Below are 9,809 nucleotides of genomic sequence, written 5' to 3'. Positions count from 1 at the left end.
ATTAAATATTGGATTGGACAAATAATGACTCAGATGGGACCGTTAGATTGCCACCGAAGTCACAACAAATTCTATTGAGGAATTTTAGCAGCCTTTCTCTTCAAATGTCTATGACTTACCCATTAATGGTATCAAAGCTAATTTCTCAGCATTCTCTTTCATTTAGGAAGGATACAGTCTTGTTTATAAACCCAATGTTGGATTGACTGATTTTGGCACATAACTCAGGAAATGTCCCCTGAAAGAGCAGCGAGCATAGACCGGAATGGCCTGACGAGTGGAGAAAGGTCATCTCTCGGCTTGACGGCTTTTTTGTTTGACACCAACACATCGTCAGAATTTTGGCACAAGAAGGACTCTTTGATTTGTGTCTTGATTTCTTTGTCCTTTATCATCTTCCGATGAATGGGATTGTCTAGTTTGGAGAAGCAGTAAATGCAGGTTCGAGATATGTTCTCATTTGTGATGCACACATTGACGTTCATTCCATGTAATTCTTGCTTCCATTTTCCACCATATCGTCTGAATCCTTTTGTTTTTGAGCCTACTCTCGTGTTTCTATCTCCTGTGAACATGACAGGACATAGTCTGCTTTTACCTTTTACTAAATAGTTTATATAATATTTAGTATTCATCAATCGTATACTACTGTGCTTTTTACCCTTCTTGCCTATCAAACACGTTCTTTCTTTCGCACACAAGCGTCTTCGAAAGCGGCTGTTTTGCACTTCATACGCCCTTTTCAGTTGAGCCCTCTTCTTCGAATTATAAAAATTTCTTGGAGCTAAACGGTTACTGACATATTGCTGGTGTATTTCTAGTGCTTGTTCAACCCTTGTTGAAGTCCTTAAGTCTAAATTTGAAAGATTATTTTCAGTGTCTTGTATTGTTTGGCCTTGTGATGATTTTTTTGCTTTTTGGAGCTTTCTTCGGACATTATAGTATCCAGAGCCAACATCAGCATCGCTTGCTTTAATTATCATAGAAGATGGTATCTGAAGCAATGATTTGACCCTGGATTCGTTGCTGCTATATTTGCTCATTATTTTCTGAGCTTCTCCTTTGCACCCATTGGTATTCTCCAATGCTTTGTACTTGAATCGTTTCAATGTGAGCTGATCAGTGCTTGTCATAGTCTTCAGGCCATTGTCTGTGACAGAAAAAAATAAATCCTTCAGAAGGATTAACCTGTGGACTTGGTCGACAAACTTCCAATTTGGCAATCCCATGGTCATATTTCTGCACAACATGCCACTGAGTGTTACTGCTTTGGGAGGCAGTGGCTGTTTTGTGGGTGATTGCAGGCTTGAACTTCATCGCTACCCTTTTAAAATGCAACCGTTGTCTTTTCAACTTCAGTTTATCTCTTACTGCTTGCACAGACAAGAACGGCTGATTTCGTTCATCTTTGACTTGTTGGATGGAGTTGTATAAGTAAACCTTTTCTTCAAGGCTGCTGTTTCTCCATTTGGCCATCAAGTCTTTGATATCCTTGAAGAAGTCCCTGTTATTGTTGTTCTTCAATACATCTTTAAGCAATTTTTCTCCCTGAATGGTTTCAGCTTACAAGCCTTGAATTTTTTGCCCAAGAGTCTCCTTTGGCTTTTTGGATTCCTCTTTCACAGTCAGATGATTTGTCAATTCATATGAGGCAGGACCTTTCTTCTTGCCTAAGTCACCCTCAGAAACCTTTGTCCCAAGCAAGAGGGCAGCCTTGATTCCAGGGAACAGTGTTATATTTTGAGCAAACTTTAGGCCATTGGGCTTGCACACCATTGCTATAACACTCATGTCAAACAATGAATTAAAGACGGCATCTTTGTGTTGGCGTGCTTCTTTAACTGATTCTATGAGATAGCTATCGTAGCTGAAGATTGCCAGTGCACAAGGAACTCTGGTCAATTTTTGATATAACGATGGTTCATCTACTCTGAGAGCATGCAGTGAAGAAGCAGATGGCTGGGGGCAAAGCTTTATGTAAAACTTATTGTTGCCAGCATACAAAAGGCCGCCATTTGCTAGGATGCAAAATGATAATTGATGAGCTATGATAAGTCGTTCCTTCTTCTTTGGGATATATAGTTTTAATGCATTCAAAATAAACAGGTAAGGAGGCGCTTCTTTTTCTTCAATGTCAGAACCTTCCTTTTTCAAGTCATCAATACTAAACGCATCTTTTCTGTCATCGAGAAGTAGGCTCTTTAGAGCAAATTTTAAACAGCATAATCTTCTTCTTTATTAAGCCTGTGGTGTTATCTGTGATTAACTCTTCTTCCGTATCACCCTCGTCAACCTTTTCGCTGGCAAGTTAACTTTCTCCTGCAACAATGCTCTCAGTTCTTGCTATATTGCTCTTTTCGACTTTCCTAGCCTCTGAAGCAAAAATGTTACATTGTCAATATATTGTAGCACGAAAACAAGGTAGTTTACCAAAACAGCCATTTTATATCCATCAATCGTTCTTTGGCACGTATCGGCTTTAGCTTTCCATTTGTGAGCTTCAGGCTTTCTTTTTATTTTCTTGACCAATAAGATCGCCTGAAAATTTTTCTCATTTTAATGAAAAAAGACTTTCACTGACAGCTTTTTTTTTTTTTTTTGATACACATATAAAACCATGAGCGGATTAGTTGCTGCAGAAAAAATAGACAACCATTTAGATGACTTATTTAAGCACTCTGTAAATATACACTTATATGCACAAAAGCCATGGTTAACACTTTTAGTAGGCTGGTAAAAGCGAGATCGCCGTAAAGCCTATATTACCACAAGATCTACTGGCAAAAGCAGAGAAAAAGAGAAAAAATCAAGAAAAGAAGGAAGGAAATAGAGCGTTTATAGGATTTCAAAAGGCAAAAGAATTACTAGCACAAAAGGTATTGAAATAAAGTTCAAGCATAAGTGAGAGTGCTTACACTATAGATAGAGAAAAGCAGAACAAGCAACAGTAGAAGAAGAAGGACCAGAAAAGAAAAAGAAAAAGGTCCTGACAGAAGAAGAAAAGTTAGAAAAGGAAGAACGAACAGTGTTTATAGGCAACCTGTCAGTTGCTTGTGTTGAGAAGGTAATTGACACCTAAATGCATATACACAGCTGTATTCACCACCAGTTTTCATATACAGGAAGGATATAGACAGCTCAAGTCAAAATTTAAAGAATTTGGTAAAATCGAATCCATTCGTTTCCGATCCGTTGCATTTTCACAACCCATGAACCGTAAAGCAGCCTTTCTTGCTCGTAAACTTCATTCAGATCGCGATGTCTTAAACGCTTACATTGTCTATGAAAAGAAGGAATCAGTTGACAAGGCTGTTGAGTTGAATGGTACTGTATTTATGGAAAAACATTTACGTGTTGATGCCGCAACAAAGAGTAGACAGCATGATCGTAAACGATCTGTGTTTCTTGGTGGATTACCTTTTGATATTGAAGAAGAAGAACTGTGGGAGTTCTTTAAAGAGTGTGGCGATATCGAATTTGTACGTACCATTCGTGATCCTAAAACGAATGTAGGCAAAGGGTTTGGTTATGTGCAATTCAAAGATCGTGATAGCGTTGAAGCCGCATTGAATTTGGAGAAAAAGATTCGTGATAAGGTCAAGATTCGTATCCAACGTTGTAAGGTTTCCGTATCCGAGGGAGGTATACCTGAAAAGAAACCAAAAAAGAAAGGAAAGAAACCTGTCAAGGCATCTGGTAAGGCTGGTAAACCTTTACCTAATCCAAAGCGTCATGAAGGTACTCGTGCTACCAAGGATAGCGGTAATAAATTCAAATTAATCAAGACAAGTAAAAAGAGACAAGGAAAGAAAAAATAAATAAAGAGATTTCTTTAAACAATAGCTCGTTTCTTTTTTATTATTTATCTTTATATGAAGCTACACTTGATGATTCAGGCGGAGTACCAAAGATAACCAGACTGGCACTGGAATTGTTCAATCTCTTTTTTATTCTCTTTTCTATCAAACTCAATGCCCGCAGCACGCAAAAGAAAGGCTGTCAACTATGATCAAGAAGCATCAGACAGTGACTTTGTTGAACAAGATACCTCAAAAAGGCATAAAAAGTCAAAGAGAGAGCTGACGCCCGACACTGACGAAGCAGATCTCCAAGACAGCGATCATGAACTTATCTCTCTTCATTCATTCAACCCTGCCAAAATAAAGATACCACAACCCAAAGGAGGACCATTTGCTGATGCATTATCACCAGACACTCTCATGTTCCTCGCAGAACTTGCCGAAAACAACGATCGTGACTTTATGAGAGTCAAAGCCAAAGAATGGGATAAGGCCAAGAGGGACTTTATTGACTTTGTGGGCCTCTTGATGAAGGAGATCCACCAGGTCGATCCTTCGGTCAGAATGGAAAATGCAGTCAAGGCAGTTTATAGACAGCATCGGGATTTGCGTTTCACAAATGACAAGCGACCTTACAAGTCCAACCTGTCTGCCTCATTCTCTCGAACAGGCCGCAAATTTTTGGACGCAGGGTACCATTTATCTGTCAAGCCGGGCAATCAAACTTTCTTTGCAGCAGGTCTGTGGCAGCCAAACAAGAACATGCTGGCAAATTTACGATCGAGTATCATTCGTAACGCTAGCCTATTACGTGAAGCACTCTCGACAGAGGCAATCAAAGACGTATTTGATGGAGCGACGGTAACAGAGATTCTAAGTGATGAAGATAAATTAAAAATAGCACCGGCAAATGTTGCAAAGGATCATCCTGAAATCGATTTACTGAGATACAAGAGTTTTGTCGTAGTCAAGAACTTTACAGATCAAGAAGTGATCTCTGAAGGCTTTGTAGAAAAAGTAATGGACGTTGCAGAAGCACTTGTTCCTTTTGTGACAGTTCTTAATTCTTGGGTATAAAACAAACTCATTGCAATGTATATAAATCATTTTTTTTTTTTTAAAAAAAAGACTTTTTTATTTGCTATCTCTTTTTCTTTTGGTACCAGCATTAACAGGAGTAGTAGTTTCTTCCTCTTCTTCTTCTACTAAAAAGTTTTTAAGTCCTGCCAAATAGCTCACTAATCCTTTCTCTTCTTCATCTGTGGCATATGGACGCTCGCCTGCCCCGTGAATTGTACATGTCATAGGATCCGACTTGACTTCATCGTCATTAGGACTACTCTCGTCACGGTATACTTCAACTTCCCAACCACCATCTTTTTCTTGACCTACTTTCCAGATTTGATAGCCATAGCCGCAGTCTTCTTCCAAGAATTGACGACGCTTTTCAGAAAACTGAACTTCATGTGTATTATTGGTAACCAGTGTATAGAATCTAGAATAAAAGCCCTTTTCGTTTCTTTTCTTTGCACGGAGAACACGGCCTAGACGCTGAGCTTCCTGACGACGAGAGCCAAAATGGGAAGAGACCTGAATGAGAACTGTTGCTGCGGGTAAATCGAGAGAGGTATCACCAATACGTGAGAGAAACAAGGTGTTGATTTGTTTAGACTTGAGTGTTCTAAGGGCAGCAAGTTGGTTCCATGTAAGCTTTTCGTCTGTTTTGGGTACTTCTATTTGAAATCTAGCCAAGAGTTGACGAGCATCGTCTGCAGGAGTGCCACCATAGATGAGAGGTCTACCAATTTTTTCAGCGTAGAGTTTAAGAGCATCAATATGGTCGCAGTACACAAGCACTTTATCTCCTTTAGCTTCATGATATTGAATCAAACGTTGGCAGATTTGCATCTTTTTGGGATTAAGAATGGCTAACAAGCTCTTTAAATGATGCGCCTGGCCCAAGAGATTGTTACCCATCTGAACAGAATCGTAAGCGCTCTGAGTAATAGGGTTCATATCAGACTCGACTTGAGTACAGATGACTTTAGCAATATAACCTTTATCAGCAAGTTCTTTCCATTTGGCGTGATATAAAGTCGGTCCGACCAGAGTATCCAGATCACCAATCTTTTCATCTTCACGCAGCATAGTAGCTGTGAGACCCAGTCTGACCTTGGTCTTAATCTTTGAAATTGCCTTTGAATAATTGTTCGCAGGCACACAGTGAACCTCATCAAGAATGACAAGCCCCCACTCAGTTTTGTCAATAAAGGTACTCATTCGTTTGGAATCAGCTGTTCGATTTTTACTGTCGACAAGCATGGTATAAGTCGTAAACAAGACACCTGTGGGACCATTATAAGGCCATTTTTTAGCACCAGCAAACATACCGGTCTTTGAGGCCATCAAAGTTGTAAATCTTAAGAATTCTTTAGAAAACTGTTCGGCAGCAATAATAGTGGAACAGACAACGAGCACAGGCTTCTTAATCGCAGTGGCTACCAGGATAGACGTCAAGGTCTTTCCTGCACCACAAGGCAATACAATGATACCAGAGTGAGCAACATGGTCTTGTTTGTTTTCGCTCGATCTGTCAATGATGGCATCGACCGCTTCTTGCTGGTAAGGACGTATTTCAATGTCAGGTTTAAGATCCATGTCAAGAATGGGACCGGTTTTGTCTGCTTCGAATTTATAATCTGCTAATGCTGCTTTGGGTCTTGGTGCTGTTGTCACTTTTTTTGTGATGACGGCAGGTGCCTCAGCTGGATCTTTTTCAATTGCAGCTTGTTCTATAGTTTCTATTCTAGTTGCTTCCTCATTTTGCTTTTTTCTTTCTTGAACAAAGGCAAGTAGATCGGATATTCTCCTTTGTCGATCGTTGTCAATTGTTGATAATACCATGATTGTGATTTATATGCAAATAATAAGAAGCTCTAATGAAAGTAAGAAAAAAAGGTGATAAATACTCTAAAAAAAAGAAAAAGAAGGGGGACGTGATATAAAAGCTCTCTCTGTGTATGTGTGTGGCGCAACCAACTCTCTGGAAGTTGTCACAGTTCAATCTCAGTGTTTCTGTTTGCAGAAACTACGATTAACCAATGAAATAGCTACTCCATTAAAATATACTTGATGAACGATGTTCAATGATTACATTAGGTTCCTTTTTCTTTCTTTTTAGTAAGCATAAAGTAAATATAAAAGAAGTATCTTGCATAGAAAGAAGACTCTTTGAGTTTAGAAGAATAACAACAGCGCTTTTTTATTGTTGCACACACACTATTTCATATGTGATTCCCAGCCTTTGCTTCTTCCTTTTTAAAACTGATTTTTTTTCCTAGTCAATTCTCATTGTTTTCTTTTTCTTAATCATGGTTCGTCTATACCAACTAGTCGCTTTCTGTATATTCTTTCATCAGTGTGCAGCACAATTAGGAGCAGAGATATTTTATCCTGAAAACAATGCTACAATCACTCCTGGAGAGAAAATTAATACACAATTTAGATACAATAATATGGGATCAGGTCAATATACATTAGATATAAACCTTTGGAAGGATAGTGGAGCAAGAGAATTGGCTTATAACGTGGCAAAGGGGGTCTCTCTTCCCGAAGGAAATATATCAGGCACTCATAATGACTTTTCTATGAATGGAACTTACAGCTGGACTGTGCCTCATGGTTTAGATGAATTGGTATACTTGACAGTACATGCTAATGTCAGTCTTCAGGGATCAGTTCTTACCATGCGATCAGGTTTTGTTATGCTTCATGTCAACAGCGCTCTTTCTCATCTACCGATGCCTTCATGGATGCTCCTGATACTTACTATTTTTATTCTTACCATTCTTTAAAGTCTCCTTTTTTTGCCACTTAATAAAATAAAGGGTGCGTCAAGTAATTTATTTGGGATCAGCATATTGTTATGCACATGCAGTAGAGATCAGCTCTCTCCTTCTTTCTCTTATTTTTTAGGCGCGCTTTCATATCATTTTAGTTTATAACTCTCTCCATGTGAAAAATGGGAAAAAAGGAGGTGTGTTGTATATATTTGGAAATAAAAGTGATGCCAAGATACAAAAGGGTAACTAAAAACGATGTCACACCGACCCAAACAGCAACTGGTTGTCTTGCCCCTTAAAGATGTGTCCGCTGCCTCTTTTAATAACTTTTCAATGTCACACTTTCATAAAAAAAAATAGCGCCCTTTTTTTATTTTATTTTTTTTTTATTTTTTTTTCATTTCTTTCTCCCCTTTTTGAATCAAAATCATGGCAAAGAAGAACGGTGGCAACAAGAAAAAGAACGCCCGTAAGAACAATAAGAAGACGACACCTACTCAATCTACAACACCTTCTGTGACTGGATCCAATAGCTCATCTACTGAGAAGCTGCCTTTAGAACAAAACAACGCGATTGATTCAAAAGTTACTCCTCAAATTGAAGAGCCCAAGGTCAACACAGAGCCAATTGATTCCGAAAAGGTCAAGTCTGATGACCCCAAGGAAGAAATCTTGGGACAAGAAGAGACTAAGCCTTTGGAGGAAAATATGGGTAACAATCAGGAAAACGAATCTAAATCTCAAAAGGTCGTACCAGAGGAACCACAACTCGAGACTAAGGCTACACAGCCCATCGTACAGAATACTGATGAAACGAACGTAGCCGAAACAGTTCCTGCACCTGAAACAAAGACTGTTGTGGCTGAGGAAAGCAAGCCTACTGAAGTTAAAGAGGAAGTAGCCAAGCCTATTGAAGACAAGTCTGAGCAAGTAAAGACGGAAGACGTAGCTGAATCTAAAGTTGAGGAAGCCAAGGCTGAAGAAACTGTCCGATCTAACAATGAAGCCAAGATTGAAGAAATAAAGGTACAAGATACTCCTAAGTCTGAAGAGACTCAAGTTGAGCAATTGAAGGTGGAAGAAATCAAGTCTGAACAAGCTGAGGCTAAAGAAATCAAGTCCGAAGAAATCAAGTCTGAAGAAGTCAAATCTGAAGAAGTCAAATCTGAAGAAGTCAAATCCGAAGAGGTCAAGGCTGAAGAGGTCCAGATTGAAGTAATCAAGACTGAAGAAACCAAGACTGAAGAAACCATTAAAGAGTCAAAGACCGAGGTTACAAAAGCAGAGGTTGAAGGAGCCAATACTTCTGCAAAAGAGGAAGAGAAGCAACCTCCTGTCAAGGAAAACAAAGACAATGAAGCTATCCCTGCTTCTGAAGAGAACAAGGAGCAGCTGGAATTACCAAAAGAAGAAAACACGATCGAGACCGCTGTAACGAGTGACCAATCTCAAATGAGTAATGAACAAACTAAAGTCACTAAAAGCGAGTCTTCTATCAAGGAGTCTCACAGTATCCTGACAGAAGGAGCAAGCTCTACTATCAAATCATCAACAACCACTGCTAATGAATCAAACAAGTCATTCATCAAGAGAAGTAAAAGTGTCATTGGAACACTTGGCGGTTCCCAGAAGAATGTGACAAAAAGAAAATCACAACTTTTGGGATTGTTCAAGCGTAATGAAAAGGTAATTATACATAATAAAGGGATATGCATGAATATTAACCATTAATAAATAGGACAACATGAATACACCTCCTATGCCTAGCTTACCTGCAACAATTGAAGAAGTATCTGAAAAGAAAGAGATCAAGCCAGAAAAGAAGGTGAAATCACGTAAATCATGGATGTTCTGGAAATCATCCGTGACTACTATTAAGCAATAATCATTAATACTTTGTACACTTTTTTTTTTCTTTTTTACGCATATTAATTTCTTAAATATTAAAAGGCGGTTAATAAATACACATCATTCGCTTTTGTTAATCATGAACACGTATTTCAAAAGTGAATGAAAATGTGCTTCATTAAGGAAATGACACAATGCAAATAGACACTCCCTTCAAGTTATAAAGTTGCATTTAGCACAAAAAAAAAAAGAAAAGGGATGAGTCTGTGATCAAATTACGGTCACAAATATTACTTTTTTTTTTCGAGTGTTATTTTCA

At 38.6% G+C, this 9,809-nt stretch overlaps 6 protein-coding genes across 6 annotated transcripts; 4 read left to right on the top strand and 2 right to left on the bottom strand.

Moving 5' to 3' along the window:
* Positions 1 to 66: 66 nt before the first annotated feature.
* RHIMIDRAFT_257458 (uncharacterized protein) lies at positions 67 to 1,080 on the bottom strand. The gene has a single exon (XM_023611288.1). The coding sequence runs from the start codon at positions 1,041 to 1,043 to the stop codon at positions 225 to 227; it is 819 nt and encodes a 272-aa protein (XP_023465121.1). The 5' UTR covers positions 1,044 to 1,080; the 3' UTR covers positions 67 to 224.
* A 1,524-nt stretch (positions 1,081 to 2,604) lies between these two features.
* On the top strand, positions 2,605 to 3,856 carry RHIMIDRAFT_257456 (RNA-binding domain-containing protein). Its single transcript, XM_023611287.1, has 4 exons — positions 2,605 to 2,680; positions 2,730 to 2,876; positions 2,927 to 3,064; positions 3,123 to 3,856. The coding sequence occupies exons 1-4, from the start codon at positions 2,618 to 2,620 to the stop codon at positions 3,816 to 3,818; spliced, it is 1,044 nt and encodes a 347-aa protein (XP_023465120.1). The 5' UTR covers positions 2,605 to 2,617; the 3' UTR covers positions 3,819 to 3,856.
* A 107-nt stretch (positions 3,857 to 3,963) lies between these two features.
* RHIMIDRAFT_257453 (uncharacterized protein) lies at positions 3,964 to 4,905 on the top strand. The gene has a single exon (XM_023611286.1). The coding sequence runs from the start codon at positions 3,972 to 3,974 to the stop codon at positions 4,875 to 4,877; it is 906 nt and encodes a 301-aa protein (XP_023465119.1). The 5' UTR covers positions 3,964 to 3,971; the 3' UTR covers positions 4,878 to 4,905.
* A 24-nt stretch (positions 4,906 to 4,929) lies between these two features.
* Positions 4,930 to 6,871, bottom strand: RHIMIDRAFT_257449 (P-loop containing nucleoside triphosphate hydrolase protein). Its single transcript, XM_023611285.1, has 2 exons — positions 5,200 to 6,871; positions 4,930 to 5,150 (listed from the first exon to the last, which is right to left on the bottom strand). Exons 1-2 carry the CDS (start codon positions 6,702 to 6,704, stop codon positions 5,102 to 5,104), a joined length of 1,554 nt encoding a protein of 517 aa, XP_023465118.1. The 5' UTR covers positions 6,705 to 6,871; the 3' UTR covers positions 4,930 to 5,101.
* Positions 6,872 to 7,171: 300 nt separating this feature from the next.
* RHIMIDRAFT_244604 (uncharacterized protein) lies at positions 7,172 to 7,654 on the top strand (the record flags this gene model as incomplete). The annotated part of the gene is made up of 1 exon (XM_023610092.1): positions 7,172 to 7,654. One exon carries the CDS (start codon positions 7,172 to 7,174, stop codon positions 7,652 to 7,654), a length of 483 nt encoding a protein of 160 aa, XP_023465231.1.
* Positions 7,655 to 8,042: 388 nt separating this feature from the next.
* RHIMIDRAFT_314237 (uncharacterized protein) lies at positions 8,043 to 9,770 on the top strand. Its single transcript, XM_023614921.1, has 2 exons — positions 8,043 to 9,328; positions 9,381 to 9,770. Exons 1-2 carry the CDS (start codon positions 8,072 to 8,074, stop codon positions 9,525 to 9,527), a joined length of 1,404 nt encoding a protein of 467 aa, XP_023465117.1. The 5' UTR covers positions 8,043 to 8,071; the 3' UTR covers positions 9,528 to 9,770.
* Positions 9,771 to 9,809: the final 39 nt, after the last annotated feature.

This window comes from Rhizopus microsporus, assembly GCF_002708625.1.
Source record: "Rhizopus microsporus ATCC 52813 unplaced genomic scaffold scaffold_11, whole genome shotgun sequence".
NCBI lineage: Eukaryota > Fungi > Mucoromycota > Mucoromycetes > Mucorales > Rhizopodaceae > Rhizopus > Rhizopus microsporus.
Note: the sequence above shows the minus strand (reverse complement) of the source record. Positions and strands in the feature narration are given on the sequence as shown.

Coding starts and splice junctions, on each gene's coding strand:
- RHIMIDRAFT_257458 (XM_023611288.1), bottom strand. CDS start 1,043: ATGAGCAAATATAGCAGCAACGAATCCAGGGTCAAATCATTGCTTCAG.
- RHIMIDRAFT_257456 (XM_023611287.1), top strand. CDS start 2,618: ATGAGCGGATTAGTTGCTGCAGAAAAAATAGACAACCATTTAGATGAC. Junction 2,681..2,729: donor ATGACTTATTTAAGCACTCT/GTAAATATACAC, acceptor CACTTTTAGTAG/GCTGGTAAAAGCGAGATCGC. Junction 2,877..2,926: donor AAGAATTACTAGCACAAAAG/GTATTGAAATAA, acceptor CACTATAGATAG/AGAAAAGCAGAACAAGCAAC.
- RHIMIDRAFT_257453 (XM_023611286.1), top strand. CDS start 3,972: ATGCCCGCAGCACGCAAAAGAAAGGCTGTCAACTATGATCAAGAAGCA.
- RHIMIDRAFT_257449 (XM_023611285.1), bottom strand. CDS start 6,704: ATGGTATTATCAACAATTGACAACGATCGACAAAGGAGAATATCCGAT. Junction 5,151..5,199: donor TGCGGCTATGGCTATCAAAT/CTGGAAAGTAGG, acceptor GTTGAAGTATAC/CGTGACGAGAGTAGTCCTAA.
- RHIMIDRAFT_314237 (XM_023614921.1), top strand. CDS start 8,072: ATGGCAAAGAAGAACGGTGGCAACAAGAAAAAGAACGCCCGTAAGAAC. Junction 9,329..9,380: donor TGTTCAAGCGTAATGAAAAG/GTAATTATACAT, acceptor ATTAATAAATAG/GACAACATGAATACACCTCC.